The 14,194-nt window shown below is 43.9% G+C and overlaps 1 protein-coding gene across 2 annotated transcripts in view; it reads right to left on the reverse strand.

The window, feature by feature from the left end:
• RAD51D (RAD51 paralog D) overlaps positions 1 to 14,194 on the reverse strand; it is a 332,412-nt gene that overhangs the window by 173,535 nt on the left and 144,683 nt on the right. For both annotated transcript variants that reach the window (XM_044054143.1, XM_044054142.1), the window contains exon 5: positions 11,805 to 11,939. In XM_044054143.1, the coding sequence (XP_043910078.1) occupies positions 11,805 to 11,939 (135 nt within the window). The remainder of the gene's footprint in view (positions 1 to 11,804; positions 11,940 to 14,194) is intronic.

Consider the following 14,194-nt stretch of genomic DNA (forward strand, 5'->3'; position numbering starts at 1 on the left):
AGACTGGGAAACTGCCTGACAGGTGAGATTTGAGATCCTGTATGGGATCCAGAATCCAAGTCAGATACCTGAGGTAAGACCAAAGACAGGGAAACCACACCTGGCAAGGCCAGAAAGGGGCAGTGAGGACTAAGGAACTCTTCAACCTGCTGGTTTTCTGTAGAACTTTTGGGATCAACAGTAGTGGGGGGTAAGCATAAACGACAACCGGGGGCCAATCATGGACTAGATCATCCCTCAGTGACTCCCCCCTTCAGAGAGATCACAGCAAAATACTTGTTGCACTTGAAATTCAGGGAAGAGGCAAAAAGGTTGCAACAAGGTTGGCCCCAATGGCTGAATATCTTATTTGCTACTGCCTGGTGGAGGGACTAATTGTGAGGGGTCAAAATGGACCTGCTGAGTCAGTCTGCTAGAATGCTGGTTACCCCAAGAATGTGCATTGCAATCAGAAAAGGGTCAGAAGATATCGCCCATTCCCTAAGTCTCATGGCCTCTCCGCACAACAGGTAAGGAAGGTTTCTTCCTTGTTTACTGATTTATCAGACTAATGACAGTTTGTCTGTGTGAATCTCAATCGCTCCCAGAGGAAGAACGTCCTGAAAGGCTTGCAACGTAATGAGGACTGCTCTTGTCTCTAGGACACTGATATGCAGTTTGATTCCTGCATGCGACCACATACCTTGGACCATCTGGGAAGCGTCCGTGGTCACTATGGCTATGGTAGGGGGAAGAGAGAAGGGCCTGTCCAGAGACAGGTTTTGTGACTGCAGCCATCACTGTAGAGGACTCCTGCAGACCAGAGACAGTTTTATGGAGGCAGACTGCAGGTGACAAAGAATGGACCACTGAACTGCTATGGTCCACTGGAGAACTCTCATAAATAGAAAATGGCAGCTGCCAATGACCTTAGAGCCCACAGAACCAACTTTGCCAGTAGCAGCAGCAGATCTAATAAATCTTGAACGTGTTGTCTCAGATGAAATGCAATGCATCAGTAAGGAGGCCACTTCTGTCATTGTATCCAGTTGTGTTCCTATGAACTCTATGTTCTGAACAGGTGTCAAGTTCAATTTTGCTAGATTTATTGTAATGCCCAGGTGGTTGAAGATTCTCATTAGGTAGTCCCTGGACTGTAGCAAAAGATGCCTTCTCGGTGCAGTAACGAGTCAATCATCTAGATATGGAACACCTGAAATCCTTTTAGACTCAGGTGAGCAGCTATGACTGCCAAACATTTGGTAAACACCCAGGGGGGGCTGTGCCGAGTTCAAAGGCAGCACTTTGAACTAGTAATGACTGGCTCCCAGCCGAACACTCAAACGACTTCTGGACTGCCTGTCGATCTTGATATGATCGCACGCATCCTGAAGATGTGCTGAGCACATCAGATTGTCCTTGTGTAAAAGTGGCAGAATGGACTGAATCGTAACCATTCGGAACTTTGACTTCTTGAAATGATTCAAGTTGTTGAGATCCAGAGTAGGTCTCAGGTCATTTGTCTTTTTTTAGCACTAAAAAGAAGCGAGAACAAGTTCCGAATCCTCTTTTATTTGTCGGGACTGCTTGGATGAATCTTTTTTTGTAGAAGTTTTTGATCTTCTCATACTATGTACTCCTTCTGACTGGGGGGGTACATCGGGGAGTTTCCTTCTTGGACTTGGAGGAGTTAGAGAAAAAGGAATGTAATAGCCTCTGGCTATTATATTTAGCACCCAAGTATTGTTTGCTATACTTGTCCAGGCATCCAGGTACAGGGATAGATGCCCCCGACTGCCTCCAGAGATGGACAGTCGGGCAGCACTTCAGGCGCGCTGAAAGGGCCCATCAGGGAAAGGTTTCCTGTAGCCCTGATTCTGTGGACCCCCCCCCCCCCACCTCTGGGGCGGCTCCTGCTGTTGAAACCTCTCCCTCTGCCTCTGGAGGAAGTATTCCCACGTGGGTCCTGAAAAGAGACTTGTGACTTCCTGAACTGAGTTTTCTTTCCTCCTTGCTGGTTCCTGGAGAAGGTCCTCTGAGAAGTAGAAAACCTTATCCCCACAGCAGACAACGTCTTTCCTTCTTGCTCGTTGCAGGTTAAATGTGTCTTTCAAAGATAGTCCAAACAAGGAAGACCCATTGAAGGGGGTTTAATGAATGAAACCTTGAAGGATTCAGCAAAGTCACAAAGCCACATCCAGGCATGTCTCCTAATGGCTATGCCTGCACTGGCTGCTTGTGAGGTGCCTTCCATCACATGCGAAATCAAGGTCACTGAGGAATTAGTGAGGGAAAATTGAGTAGACAGTTGGGGAGAGAACTTTTTCAAGTCCTCCTCCGACATGGTCTCGGCAACAGAGTTGGATAATTCCTTAAACAGGTCTCTCTGCAAATGGGTGAAGTGCGCCAAATAGTTCAACGACCTCAGTGTGAAGGTAGGTGAAGCATAAACGCTCTTTCCATGTCTTTCCAATGCTCTAAACTCCTTGTTAATGAGGATGGACAGTGGAGCTCTGCTCTGCTAGCTCCTTCTTAGTGGCTGCTGCAACAGCAATGGCATCTACAGAAACGTCTTTACTCCAATGCATACAATCCGATGGACTCGGGAACCTGTCAGGACACTTGGGGATAGGCTCAACTGTTTCCATTTCCTTCCAGGTCTGGCAGAAAACTAGGTCTATCAGCTCATCCACCAAGGGAATCACCCAGGATGTAAAAGGGCTCATAATAAAAGACTCCAGGAACACAGATTCCTCAGAAAAAGGAGGTTGGGTAGATCATCCATCTTTCTGCCAGAGAAGTTCTAGAATGTCTCCAAAGGACACGTTCTAAGGTGGTGATTGGGAATATCCTTCTCCCTCATTGTGATCGGTGTCCTCTGTGAGGGGACTCCATAGGTGAGTCTATGTGCCTCCTTTTACACTTTCTTTTCGAGGGACCTCATCTGTACTGTACTCCAGGGAAGTATCGGAAGATGGGAGGACTCCCTGAGGGGAAGTTGTCTGCAGGCTCCTCGGGACAGGCTGACCTAGGACAGGAATGACGGGCTCAGTGCTCAGATTTGATGAAGGACAGGGTAGACCCCGAGTGTGAGGAGACGACAAACCTAAAGAAAGCCCTTTCTGCAACCCGGAATGCCAACACCCCTCCCCAGGCCCGTCGGCATTCCGGGTTGCAGAAAGCCCTTTCTGCGACCCAGAATGCCGACAAGCTTGGGTAGGCCCCCCCCCCCCCCGGAGCCGAAGTCACCGGAGGGGTAACAGCAGAACCACCCATGAATCCAAGGCTTCCCAACAGAACCAGACCGAAGCTGTCGAAGGCCAAAGTCCCAAGGGGAAATTATATAGCTGACAAAGCTGGAGCCGAAGTCAACCCCCTAGAGTCAGCGCCCGATGTCTCGGATCCGGGATCCACTCTGATCCAACAAAAGCGGATCAGCTCTGTTTGGGGGATACAGTTGGAAACGAGGAAGGAAGCTTCCTCAGATCCAACATTCACTCTCTTGGGTACTCAGGCTCCTGGGATTCCAAAACCAGAGGTCAGATCGAAAAAAGGAGTCTGCATGGTAGAAGGAGAAGGACTCACATATCCGAGATGGGATGGAGATGGTAAGACCCCTATCTGGATCTGCTCCCTGAGGAACTTCCACATCATTCTGTCCATATGGGTCTCGATGAAGCTTCAGGAAGACCTGGAAGAAGCCAAGGAAGCATGTTTTGACTTGGATGGGGTTTGAAAGACCTTCAAAGGAAGAGCTGGGTACACTGGTTCCACCCGAAAGGCCGATGGCAGGCTCCTAATCACCAGATAGGTGCCAGGAATGGGGATTCCTGATATCACAATAGGATCTGCAGTTGTCCTACAGGTGCTCGGAGCCAAGGAAGGCAGATCCAACAGACCCTTTGGGTCCAACAGTTGGCATGAAACACTAGCAGCCTCAGCTGACTGACTTGAAGAAATCTTCAGATCTGAAGATTTTCTGGAGGTGCTGGAATCAGAGACCTTAGATTTTTTTCAACTATGCTCAGAGGACTCTCCAGAGGAAGCTGAGAAGGGGTGCTTGGAGCCAGCATGTTTAAGGGGGAGTGTGAGCCCCAAAAGTGAAGGACACAGGCAACAAGCCCTTTAAAATGAGCATGTTCCTGCAGTCAAAGATTGGGGATTGAAAGTCGCACACAACACACTCCACATCTAGATTCCCTGGACCTAGGCAAGACCCACACTTCTTGTGGTCATCAGAGTTAGAGATTTTGTGCCCACAAGAAGTGCATCTCTTGAAACAGTTGGTTTCTCAGACATTATCACAGTTAGCACACACGCAAGGTAATAAAGACAAAACCCATCTACCATTAACAGACACAGTCAAACAACCATACAGACTATGTATCTAACAATCTTAACTAGAAAGGCACACTTTTTTTTTTTTTTTTTGGTAAGACAGAGTGCCTATGGCACAGAAGAAAGAAGAAGAAACTCAAGTCCCTAATGCTGTCAAGAAATCTACAGGAGAGAGGTGAAACAAAGAAGAATAAAAAGTTAAGACTAAACTGTTTAGAAAAGAATTTGCACTTATCTCTCAAAAAACACACTAACACCACTAGCTTGAGACTGGAACCACGTCTGCATGCAACACGTGACAAACGAGATCTGTGGAGTTGAGGAAGTTAGGGTGCATTATGGGTAGAGGGAGAAGCTCGAGACTCAGATCCTAAAGTCTTGGAAAGTGGCCTAATCAGATCAGACACCCATTAGTGACTAGGACTGAAAACAACATCATCAGATCAAGTGATAAAACAACCAAAAGAAGCTGCTTATGTGATATGAGTGCATTAAAAAAGGATCTGGAGGGGGGACTAATTTTTATGTTAAATATGGTTTAACAGATTGATTCATCTAGCCTTTTCAGTAGCTAAGAGTAAATTCTGCAAACATGTTTCTGTCATAAATGAATAGATTTTGAGTGCACTAAAATATATACTGGAAAAATATTCAGGTTGACAGAGGAACCAAGTAAATGTAGAACTACTAAGCTAATGAACCACTATCATCTGCATATACAACAGAAGTATTTCCAATCAACAGTTTACTTTTCTGTAATGTATTAATCTACCCTTCAGTGCCATGTCTGTCTTTGACGTGTACTGTATGTACTCGGATATATAGTATATTTACCTTTGCATGTATTATCAATACTGTATTATTTGACATCTTGCCCCTACTCATTTGATGTAGCTCCACCTCTTTCATTTATTTATTTAATATGTTTTTTTTAAAAATCACCTTTAAAATAGCAGATCCCACTGGACCTATGTCCCCTTTCCAGGAAAATTTCAAAGTGGTATTTATGCTGGTTCTCATATGACCCTGATACACTACAACTCTATAAAGCTATACCTTAAAGAAATGGGCTATATGCAACAACAAAAATGTACTTTAATCCAAAGCTGCCCTTACTCACTTTAATACATGTACACTCAAGAGCAAGTTAGGTGGTTAAAGTACAGTTGTGTACCTACCATAAATGTACTTTAATCCAAAGCTGCCCTTACCCACTTTAATACATGTACACTCAAGAGCAAGTTAGGTGGTTAAAGTACAGTTGTGTACCTACCATAAATGTAGATGTTCGAGTGTATTCACTGTTGCAGTCATTACACTTGGGTTATCCTGCTGGCAGGCTACCCGCAGTCGGCCTGAATTCCAAAGTCCTGGTCCGGCGTCAGTTGCTGTCGCCTCTTCCCGGACGTCAGTGCACCAGGGGTATACAAGATGCAGCCTACGCCATTTTCTTCAGTTTTTCTTGCCCCAGATGTCAGGTGCCCCCAAGAAGGTAGGCAATACATAATGCTTATAAATAATATACACTAAAATAAACAATACTTTCATCTACAAGCAAATACACCACATGGGTTGTATAGGATAGAGAAGTATAGATAAGTCCCAGCAAAGAAAGGGGGGTGGTGGGTGGGTAACCTGGACTGCAACAGTGAATACACTTGAACATCTACATTTATTGTAGGTACACAACTGTACTATGTTCATCGTGTTTCACTGTTACAGTCATTACACTTGGGTTGAATCACAAAGTTGAGGTTGGGTGGCTGGGACTAAATAGGATTAGGAGTGACTATGAGGCCCTGCAGAACTGCAGTGGCAAAGCCTGCTCTGAATTTAGAGTAAAGAGGTAAGTGATAGTGCTTGGTAAAAGTGTGCACTGAACTCCAAGTTGCAGCCTCCAAAATTTCCTTGGTTGGTACTCCCCTGAGAAAGGCTGCTGATGTGGCTGCTGCCCTGGTAGAATGTGGCCTAATATTCTTAGGGACTGATATGCCATACTGTGCATAGCAGAAACGAATGCAGATCCTATCCATTTTGAAATAGTCTGCTTTGAAATAGCCTTTCCTTGTGATCCTGCAGCATATGCCACAAAACGTTTATCAGTCTTTCTGAAAGCTTTTGCTTTGTCCAAGCAGAAGCGTAGCTGCCTGTTTATGTCCAAAGAGTGCAGAAAACTCTCCCCTTTATTCTGGGGATTTGGATAAAAAGTTGGCAAATGAATGGTTTGGTTAAGAGCCACACTGGATACTACCTTTGGCATAAATGTTGGGTTTGTCCTTAGAGAAACCCTGTCCGGATGAAAAATGATAAAAGGTTCCACTGCCATTAATGCCTGTAACACTGAGACTCTTCTTGCTGAAGTTACTGCTAGAAGCAAAGCAGTTTTCCATGATAAGAATTTTATCTCAGCTGTATTGGCTGGCTCAAAAGGAGGCAGTGTGAGCTTTTCCAAGACAAAGTTGAGGTCCCACGTAGGTACTGGTGTTCTCCTTGGGGGGTCTTATGTTTTTTGCCCCTGAGGTACTGTCTTAGCAGTGGATGTGAGAAAATAGGAGGTTCCGTAATGTAATGAGCTGAAATGGCAGAGGCATGGATCTTAATTGATGAGAAGGATAGGCCTTTGTCCAGCATCTCAGTTAGGTATTGTAAAATCTGAGGAATATTTGGAACAAGCGGTTCAAGTCCTTGTGCCTGGTTCCAAGCACAGAATCTCTTCCATTTTTCTGCATAAGATTTCCTGGTGCTGGGCCTCCTGGCTTCCAAAATGACATCCATAACTGCTTTAGAGAGAGGTGTGTTCTGAGTGGTTATATTATTCGCCATGCAGCCAGATTTAAGGTTCTGAGTTGGCTGTGCAGGATCTGATTGTTTTGTTGGGTCAGAAGATGAGGAATTTGAGGTAAAGTCCAGGCTGGGCCTTGAGACAAGCTCTTTAGGATTGGGTACCAGTGCTGGCGTGGCCAGTCTGGGGCAATCAGAATCATTTTTGGCTTCTCTTGTCTGACTTTTAGGAGTACCTTGGAGAGGACAGGCAGTGGTGGAAAGGCATAAACTGTTAGGGTTTTTCAACTGAATGATAGCGCATCCACCTTCCATGCGTGTGACTGATATGTCCTTGTGCAGAATCTCTGAAGTTGGCAGTTGTGAGGGGAGGCAAATACATCTATGTCTGGACATCCCCATTTCCTTGTTATCATGCTGAAGACTTGTGGATCTAGTTTCCACTCGTGAGGGTCCATGAGGTTTCTGCTTAGTTCGCCTGCCAGAGTACTTTTTCTTTCCTGGCAGAAATTGTGCATGCAGATGTACTTGATAGGTCAGTGCTGTGCTCCACAAAGTCATGGCTTGCCTACAGAGGGGGTAGGAATGTGTACCCCCTTGCTTATGTACCACATGACTGTAGTATTGTCCGTCTTTAGCAATAGTTGTCCTGGATGTAGTAGATCCTTAAAGGCTGTCAGGGCATTCTGTACAGCTAGCATCTCTTTTTGATTGATATGAAGATGCATTTGGTCTGCGGGCCACGTGCCTTGAATACATTTTCCCGCCATGTGTGCCCCCCAGGCATAATCCAATGCATCTGTTGTTAGTGTCTGTCTGGCTGTGGGTAAAGTGAAAGGCTGTCCCTTGTTGTGGTGACAGGCCAGTGCCCACCATCGAAACTCTTGTTGCAGGCAGGGAATGAGAGTTATTATTGTTTCCAGTCTGTGGCAATGTTGAGTCCAAACACTTTTTAGATACCACTGTAGCTTCCTCATGTGCAGTCTTGCATATGGAATTAGCAGGATGCAGGATGCCATGAAGCCCAAAGCCTGCAGAATTTTTCTTGTAGGTTACTGGGTCTTTGTTGCCATCATTTGAAAGTAATGAGTCAGTTGCCTTTGTTTGTTTGGAGTGAGATAAGCCATCTGGGTAGTTGTATTTAAGCTTGCACCCAGGAATATTCTCTTGAGAGGGCACTAGTTTTGATTTCTTTTTGTTTACTGCGTACCCTAGGCAAATTAGTAATCTTTTTACAAGCGCCAGATGCTTTAGTAGAATGTCCTTGCTCTCTGCTTGAATAAGGCAGTCGTCCAAGTAGGGATATATTTGAATTCCTTTTTGTCTGCAAAATGCAATTACTGGTGCCAGGCATTTTGTGAGGACCCTAGGCGCAGTAGATAAGCCAAAGAGCAGTGCAGAGAATTGGTAATGCATTGAGCCAGCTATGAATCTGAAGCATCTTCTGCAAGATTGTCTGATTGGGACATGCAGGTATGCCTTTTTTGAGGTCCAAAGTAACTAACCAAGCCTTCTTGCCCAGCATGGGTAGAAGTTGCTGCAGTGTCAACATTTTGAAATTTGGAACGTCCAGGAAAGTATTTAGAGTAGACAGGTCCAGTATTGGTATCCAGGCTTTGTCCTTTCTGGGTACCAAGAAAAGTCTTGATAAAATCCTTGCCCCTGCTCTTGCTGTGGTACTTTTTGAATAGCCCTCATGTCCATGAGAGCAGAAATTTGTTTTTGTGCCTCTACCCATTAATTGTGTGGCAGGTCTAGCATACCCTTTGGCCTTGGTAGGGTGTGAAAGTGGAACCTGTAACCCTGAGAAACAATATTCAGTACCTATTTGTCCTGGGTGATCATGTGCCAATTTTGTGAGAAAGGTGCTAGTTTTCCCCCTAAGGGTGCTGCCAAAAGGTAGGTGCTTGGCATTGGTAGAGGAAAGTCATTGGGACTGTTTCCTATAAGGTTGTGATTTGTCTTCTCCACCTTTGGGGGCTGAAGCACCCCATTGTTTAGGTCTGTATGAGCCTTGGGGCTTGAGACCTGCCTCTTGGGCGTCTGTATCTGCCTCTTTGTGGCCTGTCTTGACACTGGTAAGGACCAATTTTTAGAAGGCCAGTTCCTGCTAAATCTGGGTGGCTGAACCTGTAAGAAATCCTTTACTGTCTGCATTGATTTTGCTTTATCCTCCATTTTCTTTAACACCTCTTCTGCCTTAACACCAAACAAAGTATCATGCTGCAATGGAGCATCCAATAATTTTGCTTTAACATGATCAGGTAAACTCTCTTCTCTTAACCAAGCATGCCGTCAAATGACCGAACCTGTAACTGCGGCTCTGCAAGAAGCCTCTAATGAATCAAAACCACATTGCAAAGTATGCTTTCCCACTTGTTCAGCTGCATGCAATAAATCCTGCATTTCCTTGTTTTCAGGACATTCAGAGCTTGTAAGCATTTTCTGTTTTAGCAAAGACATTAGGTATTGTTGATATTTAAGCATGTGAAACTGGCAGTTTAAAGCCCTTACAGCTAAAGTAGCAGAGGTGTAAACATTTTCCCCCATCTCTGACCCCTTTGGGACCCTGAGAAATTGTTTCTGGGTCAGCAGTAGGGTTTTTATAAAGAAATTTATGAGAGTCTGGAACCCTGTAGTACCTATCTGGCTTAACTGGTGCAGGGGGTAAAGAATCAGGAGACAAACTGGATTCAGAAAATACATCATCAACAATATCTAGTACAAGGGGGATAGCAAGAGGCCTGTGCTGAGGCAATAAAAGAAAGTCTCTGAGCCTTTTCTTGGATTCTGAATAATCCTGGCTCTCCCAATGGAAATGCTCCCTCATGGTGTGCAGGGTTTCCCCAACAGAGTAGTCCTCAGGAGGAGAGGCTGAAGAGATAGATTCTTCAGCGTCAGAGTCCTCATAGGGAAGAAGAGAATATTCCTGTTCTGAAGAGGAATCAGAAGAAATAGAAACCTGGTCAGAGGAGTCATAGTCAGTGTCTTGCCTAGGCCTTTTATCAGGAGGGGGATTGGAACCCCTGATCAAAGTAATTACGTCCTCGGCCATTTTAAGCATCTGTTTCTTTGGCATGGATGACTGTCCAGGAGAATGCTGTACTTGTTTCTTTGTCTTTAAAAGTGTTTTAGACTTTGCCTTGGCTGCTGAAGTGGTCTTGATAGTAAGCTGTGTAGGTCTGAAAACACCCTCAGAAGCTGATGCCTGCTCAGCGGCTTTGGACCCATCTGAGGGAGTAGTTTCCTTAGGCCCAATACCTTGAGTTTCCAGAGGCCTAGTTGTCTCCACGTGGGAGTCGGAGGTGGCCTGTGGCTCTGAGGTAGCGGGTGTCAGGGGCTGCGAAGGCGCCTCACTGAGAACCGGCAACTGGCCTAGAAGAGGCTTTGTCGTCGGTTTTGGACCTCGGATGCCTGTCCTTTTCTTTGTCCTTGCGCTTTTTATGAACTCCAGTCGTCGGTTGTTCCGACACCATTATATAGTTAAACCTTCGGCCAAAGTAATGCAAAGCAAAATCGAACTGACGTTTAATAGTGCGTTGGTTGAATCTAGCACAAAACCGACAACTAGCAACGTCGTGGTCAGGGCTTAGGAAAGGAATACAGTAAGAATGAAAATCTTTATGAGGTATTTGCTTCCCACAAGAAATACAATTGTTAACTTTTACTGACATCGGTATGGAGCAAGAAAAAGTTTCCCCAATGGGGTACTTAGCTTTATTGAAGACTTCAGATCTGAAATTCAATTTCAAAAATCTCAGGAGTCGGTCGACCGGCACTTGCGAACTGCTTTTGCTTCGGGCACTGAGCGGCAAGAAAGACTGAAGAAAATGGCGTTGACTGCATCTTGTATACCCCTGGCGCACTGATGTCAGGGAAGAGGCGACAGCAACCGATGCCGGACCAGGACTTTGGAATTCAGGCCGACTGCGGGTAGCCTGCCAGCAGGATAACCCAAGTGTAATGACTGCAACAGTGAAACATGATGAACATCATCCAGTTCTTCAAAACAGTCAAAAAAAGACTGGAAGAAAAGACACCACCATACAGTACTGAACATTAATTCTGTACTTCTAGAAAATCAACAACAGACAGAATAGAATGAAAACTCACATGCTGTCCTCTTCTACATATAGCAGTGCTTTCGGAAACATAAGAATGAGTTAGATAATTTTTTACATCCTAAGGTAAAAAACTTTCAAATATCAGTGTCTCAGGTTTTGCATTTCCTGCGTCATCTTTTGTGCTGTTTTTTGAACAATCACTTACATAGAAACATTCACATACTGTCAAAGCTCTCTTCTAATCATTTTTTGGCTTTCTAGATTAAAGATATCAAGAGATTATAATAACAAAGTAAGCAGAACAGCAAACATTATCCCTTTCTGGATTTGCAGTGTGCATTTCTAAAGAATGTTTAGAAACTAAATGTAAGAATACATCTCCCTACAGCTCTTGTATTTTAACTCTATTCTTTGAGAAACATTTTAAGCTAAACTGTGCTACAGAAATCCCAAACTCAATTTCTGCTTATAAAAAAAAAGACTACAAGAAGACAAAGGAAATGCAAAAATCTGTCTGACTAGCATGCATTTTCCTTCTGCTCTAACACAAGAGGGACATTTATCTACTAACTAATCAGAGTTGGAAAAAGAGGCTTGATCAATAACAGCACCTCTGGAAAATAAATTTGTGAAACGATTTACCTGGTCCTCTATACAATCTGTCCTGGACTTAACCATCTGAAGAAGACGAGAAGCAGTGAAGCCACCTGAGGAGTCTATGTAAAGAACATTCTGTTTCAATTCATAAGAAACGTTCACTGCAACACCCAGGCAGAGCTAATGCAAATAAAATAAAATAAAGTAATATAAATACTTGCATACTATCAAACACTTAAGTAGCAGTCAATCAATACAGTGAATACATTGCCCAATCCATTAATGTGACAATGATAGAAACATTCTTCTCACTGAATACATAATGACCAGAAAAGGGATGAAGTCCATCTTGTTTGATTGGTTTCTTAAAGCACAGAAGAGGTTGATGAACATTGCTGTCTTTTCAGTAAACATACAAAGCCATAACAGGAAGTCATGCAGCCCAGACGTGCCTACTATGCAGCCACTCACTGAAGCCTTTCTGCATGCCATCACAGAAAACAAAAATAAATCAAGGACAAAGGCGAGACAAGATGCCCATTCTCCTGCTCCTCATTAGCTTTAATCTCCAAGTACCATGTTCCAAAGACAATACAAGCTGCCTCTGCTGCAAGTGTTGGGAACATGTATACAAGGCAGAATATGGAGGATCCTATAGCAGTTTTTATATTGTTTGAGTTTGCTGTTCAATAACTGGGTACATGAGGCCCAGGCCAACTGAATAACATTATAAGAAGAATCACACTTATGAATGTTTAATTTTACTTACAAAATATTATTACATTTTCATATCAATATTCTAAACAGATGTGGTTCATTACATTAAATTGCTATTTAGCAAAGGTCACGCTGTCAAAACTAAGTGGGCAGTTAATCCCTGAAACTTCTGTACCTCCTAATTGAACTCCAAGTAAAAAAAAAATCACTAGGAAAGTTATTAAACTTTTCAGAAATCAGCTGTTTTCTGTTCATTTAGGTAGTTTTGTTTGCTCTGTTTTTGTTAAAGAGTGAACTTGAGTACCAAATTAAACCAGTTCTAAGCATATTAGTCTACAACATTACCACTCTAAGTTATAAATGTACAACATCTCTAGTGGTCATCTGATAACTAGAGTCAGTTATAATAATTTAAGATGTATGGATGCGATTAAGCCTACATGTGAAATAGAACCAAAGATGAAAAACATGCAGCAGAAATGTAAATGTTTAAATGGCAAGTACACAGTTTAAAGAGATGAGACAGAAGTAAGCAATGTTCATTAGTAACAGTGGTATTCTTAAACTTGAGTCATGCAATTATATTTAAGATTGCACTCCTAACTGCAATCATCATCTTCTTCTTTCGGCAGTTCCCGTTATGGGGTCGCCACAGCAGATCATCTGTTTCCATTTCTTCCTGTCCTCTGCATCTTGCTCTGTCACACCAACCACCTGCATGTCCTCTCTCACCACATCCATAAAACTTATCTTAGGCCTTCCTCTTTTTGTGTTACCTGGTAGCTTCATCCTTAGCATCTTTTTCCCAATATACTCAGCATCCCTCCTCAGCACATGTCCAAGCCAACATAACCGTGCCTCTCTGGCTTTGTCTCCAAACCTTCCAACCTGGGCTGACCCTCTAATATACTTATTCCTAATCCTGTCCATCCTCGTCACACCCAGTGCAAATCTTAACATCTTTAATTTTGTAACATCCAGCTCAAACTCCTACCTTTTTGTCAATGCCACTGTCTCCAACCCATATAACATAGCTGGTCTCACTACCCTCTTGTAAACCTTCCCTTTCACTCTTACTGGTACTCGTCTGTCACAAATCACTCCTGGCACTCTTCTCCACCCACTCCATCCTGCCTGTACTCTTTTCTTCACCTCTCTTCCACACTCACCGTTACTCTGAACTATTGATCCCAAGTATTTAAACTCATCCACCTTTACTCCTTGCATCCTCACCATTCCTCTATCCTCCATCTCATTCACACACACATATTCTGTCTTAGTCCTGCTGACCTTCATTCCTCTTCTCTCTAGAGCATATCTCCATCTCTCCAGGGTCTCCTCCACCTGTTCCCTACTCTCACTACAGATCACAATGTCATCTGCAAACATCATAGTCCACGAGGACTCCTGTCTGATCTAGTCTGTCAATCTGTCCATCACCAGTGCAAATAAGAAAGGGCTCAGAGCGGATCCTTGATGTAACCCCACCTCCACCTTAAACGCATCCGTCACTCCCACTGCAGACCTCACCGCTGTCACACTACCCTCATACATATCCTGCACCACTCTTACATACTTCTCTGACACTCCTGACTTCCTCATACAATACCACAACTCCTCTCTAGGCACCCTGTCATATGCTTTCTCTAAGTCTACAAAAGCACAATGCAACTCCTTCTGACATTCTCTGTACTTCTCCATCAACACTCTCAGAGCAA

Source organism: Protopterus annectens, chromosome 13.part0 (genome assembly GCF_019279795.1).
Source record: "Protopterus annectens isolate FY-2018-M chromosome 13.part0, PAN1.0, whole genome shotgun sequence".
Classification (NCBI taxonomy): Eukaryota; Metazoa; Chordata; order Ceratodontiformes; family Protopteridae; genus Protopterus; species Protopterus annectens.